At 57.9% G+C, this 2899-nt stretch overlaps 1 protein-coding gene across 1 annotated transcript; it reads right to left on the reverse strand.

The window, feature by feature from the left end:
* Window positions 1–1809: 1809 nt before the first annotated feature.
* On the reverse strand, window positions 1810–2417 carry LOC123099534 (uncharacterized). Its single transcript, XM_044521676.1, has one exon. The coding sequence runs from the start codon at window positions 2277–2279 to the stop codon at window positions 1992–1994; it is 288 nt and encodes a 95-aa protein (XP_044377611.1). The 5' UTR covers window positions 2280–2417; the 3' UTR covers window positions 1810–1991.
* Window positions 2418–2899: the final 482 nt, after the last annotated feature.

Genomic DNA, 2899 nt, shown 5'->3' on the forward strand with positions numbered 1-2899 from the left:
GCACCCTATGAGGCCACCGGCCCCCTCCCCTTGCTCCTTTATATACGTGGCCAGGGGGCACCCCAAAGACACACAAGTTGATCATTGATCTCTTAGCCGTGTGCGGTGCCCCCCTCCACCATAATCCACCTCGGTCATATCGTTGCAGTGCTTAGGCGAAGCCCTGCGCCGGTAGCTTCATCATCACCGTCATCACGCCGTCATGCTGACGTAGCTCTCCCTCGACACTCAGCTGGATCGAGAGTTCGTGGGACGTCATCGAGCCAAACGTGTGCAGATCGCGGAGGTGCCGTAGTTTCAGTACTAGGATCGGTTGGATCGTGAAGACGTACGAGTACATCAACCGCGTTGTCATAATGCTTCCGCTTACGGTCTACGAGGGTACGTGGACTACACTCTCACCTCTCGTTGCTATGCATCACCATGATCTTGCATGTGCGTAGGAATTTTTTTGAAATACTACGTTCCCCAACAAATGGGACCCAAACGGGCGCCTCAAACGCCTGGATTGACCGACACCCCTCATATCCTGCCCAAATATGGGGCGGATATGGGTGCCCGGGCGCGTCCACCACGTCAGACCCGGCCCACACTGGCCCACCCGAGCCCATATATATTCCTCCCCATCCGCTCGCCGGACCAAACCCTAGTCACTTCACTCCACTCCCCTCCGCCATCCAAGCTCCCGTCTGGCCTTCTCCGGCATGGCGGGCAGCGGATCCGAGTCCTGCACCTTCATCCGTCGACCCCGAGCTCATCCGACGCGATCCCGAGGAGGAGATGGTCGTCCGGCTTGCGCCTTGTCGCTCCCGGGAGGAGGCCCGTGCGAGGCAGCGCTCGGACTCCTTCCGTCGGGATTCCATTGCGTCCGCCCAAATGACGCATGGATCGCGCTTGTTGTGTCGTCGCTGCCTCACCGGAGATGGTGCGGTCCGTCCGGCGTCCGACCGCGGTGTCGGACGCACAACCCCTCCGTTGGCGTGTCGAGGCCATGGATGCACCATGGGCGTCGTCTGACACAAACATCGCGCGGCGTTCCCGCCATGCGAGGCAGCGGACGCGGGAGGCGGCGGCGGCCCTTGCGGTAGTGGACGTCGGCGAGGCAGAGTCGCATTCTCCGGCGCCCCGTATGGTGCACTAGTCCAGGCGCCGCAACCGCGTCGTGGTGCATGTCGCCGGCTTATCCCAGGATGGATCCATCATCGATCTGATATCGACCGCACCGTTTGGGTTCCGAGCTCCGACGAGGAAGAGTAGGACACCAGAGACGACGACGTGTTGAGTCCCTTGAGCCGGCTCGTGTCGTATGCCCTACTCTATCTTGCTGGCGACCGAACTAACACTCCGGGGAGCGTAACCGGCCATCGGACATGGGCACGCCGGAACCGGTAAGCTCCGCTTAGATTAGGTTTCACGTTGCATGCAATAATATGGATTTGAGGTTTCTAATTTAAGATGTCCGGTTGTAGAATTAAATATTTGAGGCGTGACCGGTGTCTATTCGCGGACGCGCTCGGTCGTGTTTGTCCGCGGGTGTTTGAGCGGTCGAATTTGCCAAGTCCGGATATAGATACTCTTATATACAGTATGTAAACCGTAGCACCCCAAATCCTTTATTCCTAGGTTCGCCACTAAATTGTGTATTCTCCAATTCTTCTCCATTAGTAAGTTGCAATGGGGGCAATTCAACATCTTTTGGTAGAATATGTGCATTCCAAGACGGTCAATCGATGGTGGCAAGACTTGGACAAATCAACTAGGACGAGATTCATGTTTGTTGTCAGTATGACAAATGCACAAATTAATACAAGTAATCAATAACGAAAATTCTGTATTTGATCAATTCCAGCACGGCCACAAACTAACAAAAGAATGATGTTATAGACAACTAGTACAATCAATCAACTCATTGGCCGCAAAAAAAAATCTCATCAAAGAGACCTCTCTCCTTTTAGAAATTAGAATTCGTCGCCGTTGTTCAAGCCCTCGACTCATACGACCTCGTAGATGACGACCTGCGCGGTGTCGAAGCCGAACCGCGGCTGGACGCCGTCGCCGAACCCTCCCGATGCGGCGAAGGGCCGGAAGCCAGCAGCCACGTCTTCGCCGTCAAAGCCGGCGGCCCTCCGATCCGTCGACGCGGCCTCGGCGGCGCCCGACGACGACGTGGAGGTGGACTGCGGCGGCTTGTAGTACATGCGCGCCGTCTGCGGGCAGTGGGAGTGGAACCTGGCCGCGATGCGCACGCCCATGTCCAGCATCTCCACGTACTTCGACATCTCGACCGGTATATTCCTCCTCTGTCTGCCTTCTTTCTCTGCCGCCGGCGAACAACGGAACAAGCAAGCTAGGAGGAGCGGTGGCTACGGCGGATGTGTGCTGCGTCGTGTGCTTCGGGTGGCACGGGAGAGACGGGGGAACGGCCGCGGAGGTTATATAGGTGGGCGGGGCGCGGCGAGGCTTGGGCGAGGAGGCAGCTGGGAAACGGGAGCCTCGTGGATTTCGCGGTGGCTTCTGCGGTGGGAAGTTGACATAAACGTGGCCCCTCGTTTCCGGGCTGGGTCCGCGGGGGCAAGTAGTTGGGGGCGGAAACGGCCGGACTAGTGGTGCATGCGCTTTTGACCGGGGAGTTAAGGTTGCCGTCGCCCGACGACCACGTAAAAGGGGCAGCGTGAACGGGCGAGACTTGCTGGGTGCAGCAGTGTGGGCTGGGCTGGCGGCCGCGCGCGACCGTTTCTGCCGTGCGTTTGCTCCTTCTGTGGTCGTCTCTTTCACCGCTCGCTCGCCGTTCGGGTCCGTAAAAGGCAGCCGGGATAGAGGCCGTTTTCTTTTCTCTCCACGTGATATGGACTCGCGAAAAGGCGCTACTCTCTCACCAAGCAAGTAGTGAAGTTCATTC

This window comes from Triticum aestivum, chromosome 4D (assembly GCF_018294505.1).
Source record: "Triticum aestivum cultivar Chinese Spring chromosome 4D, IWGSC CS RefSeq v2.1, whole genome shotgun sequence".
Taxonomy (NCBI): Eukaryota; Viridiplantae; Streptophyta; class Magnoliopsida; order Poales; family Poaceae; genus Triticum; species Triticum aestivum.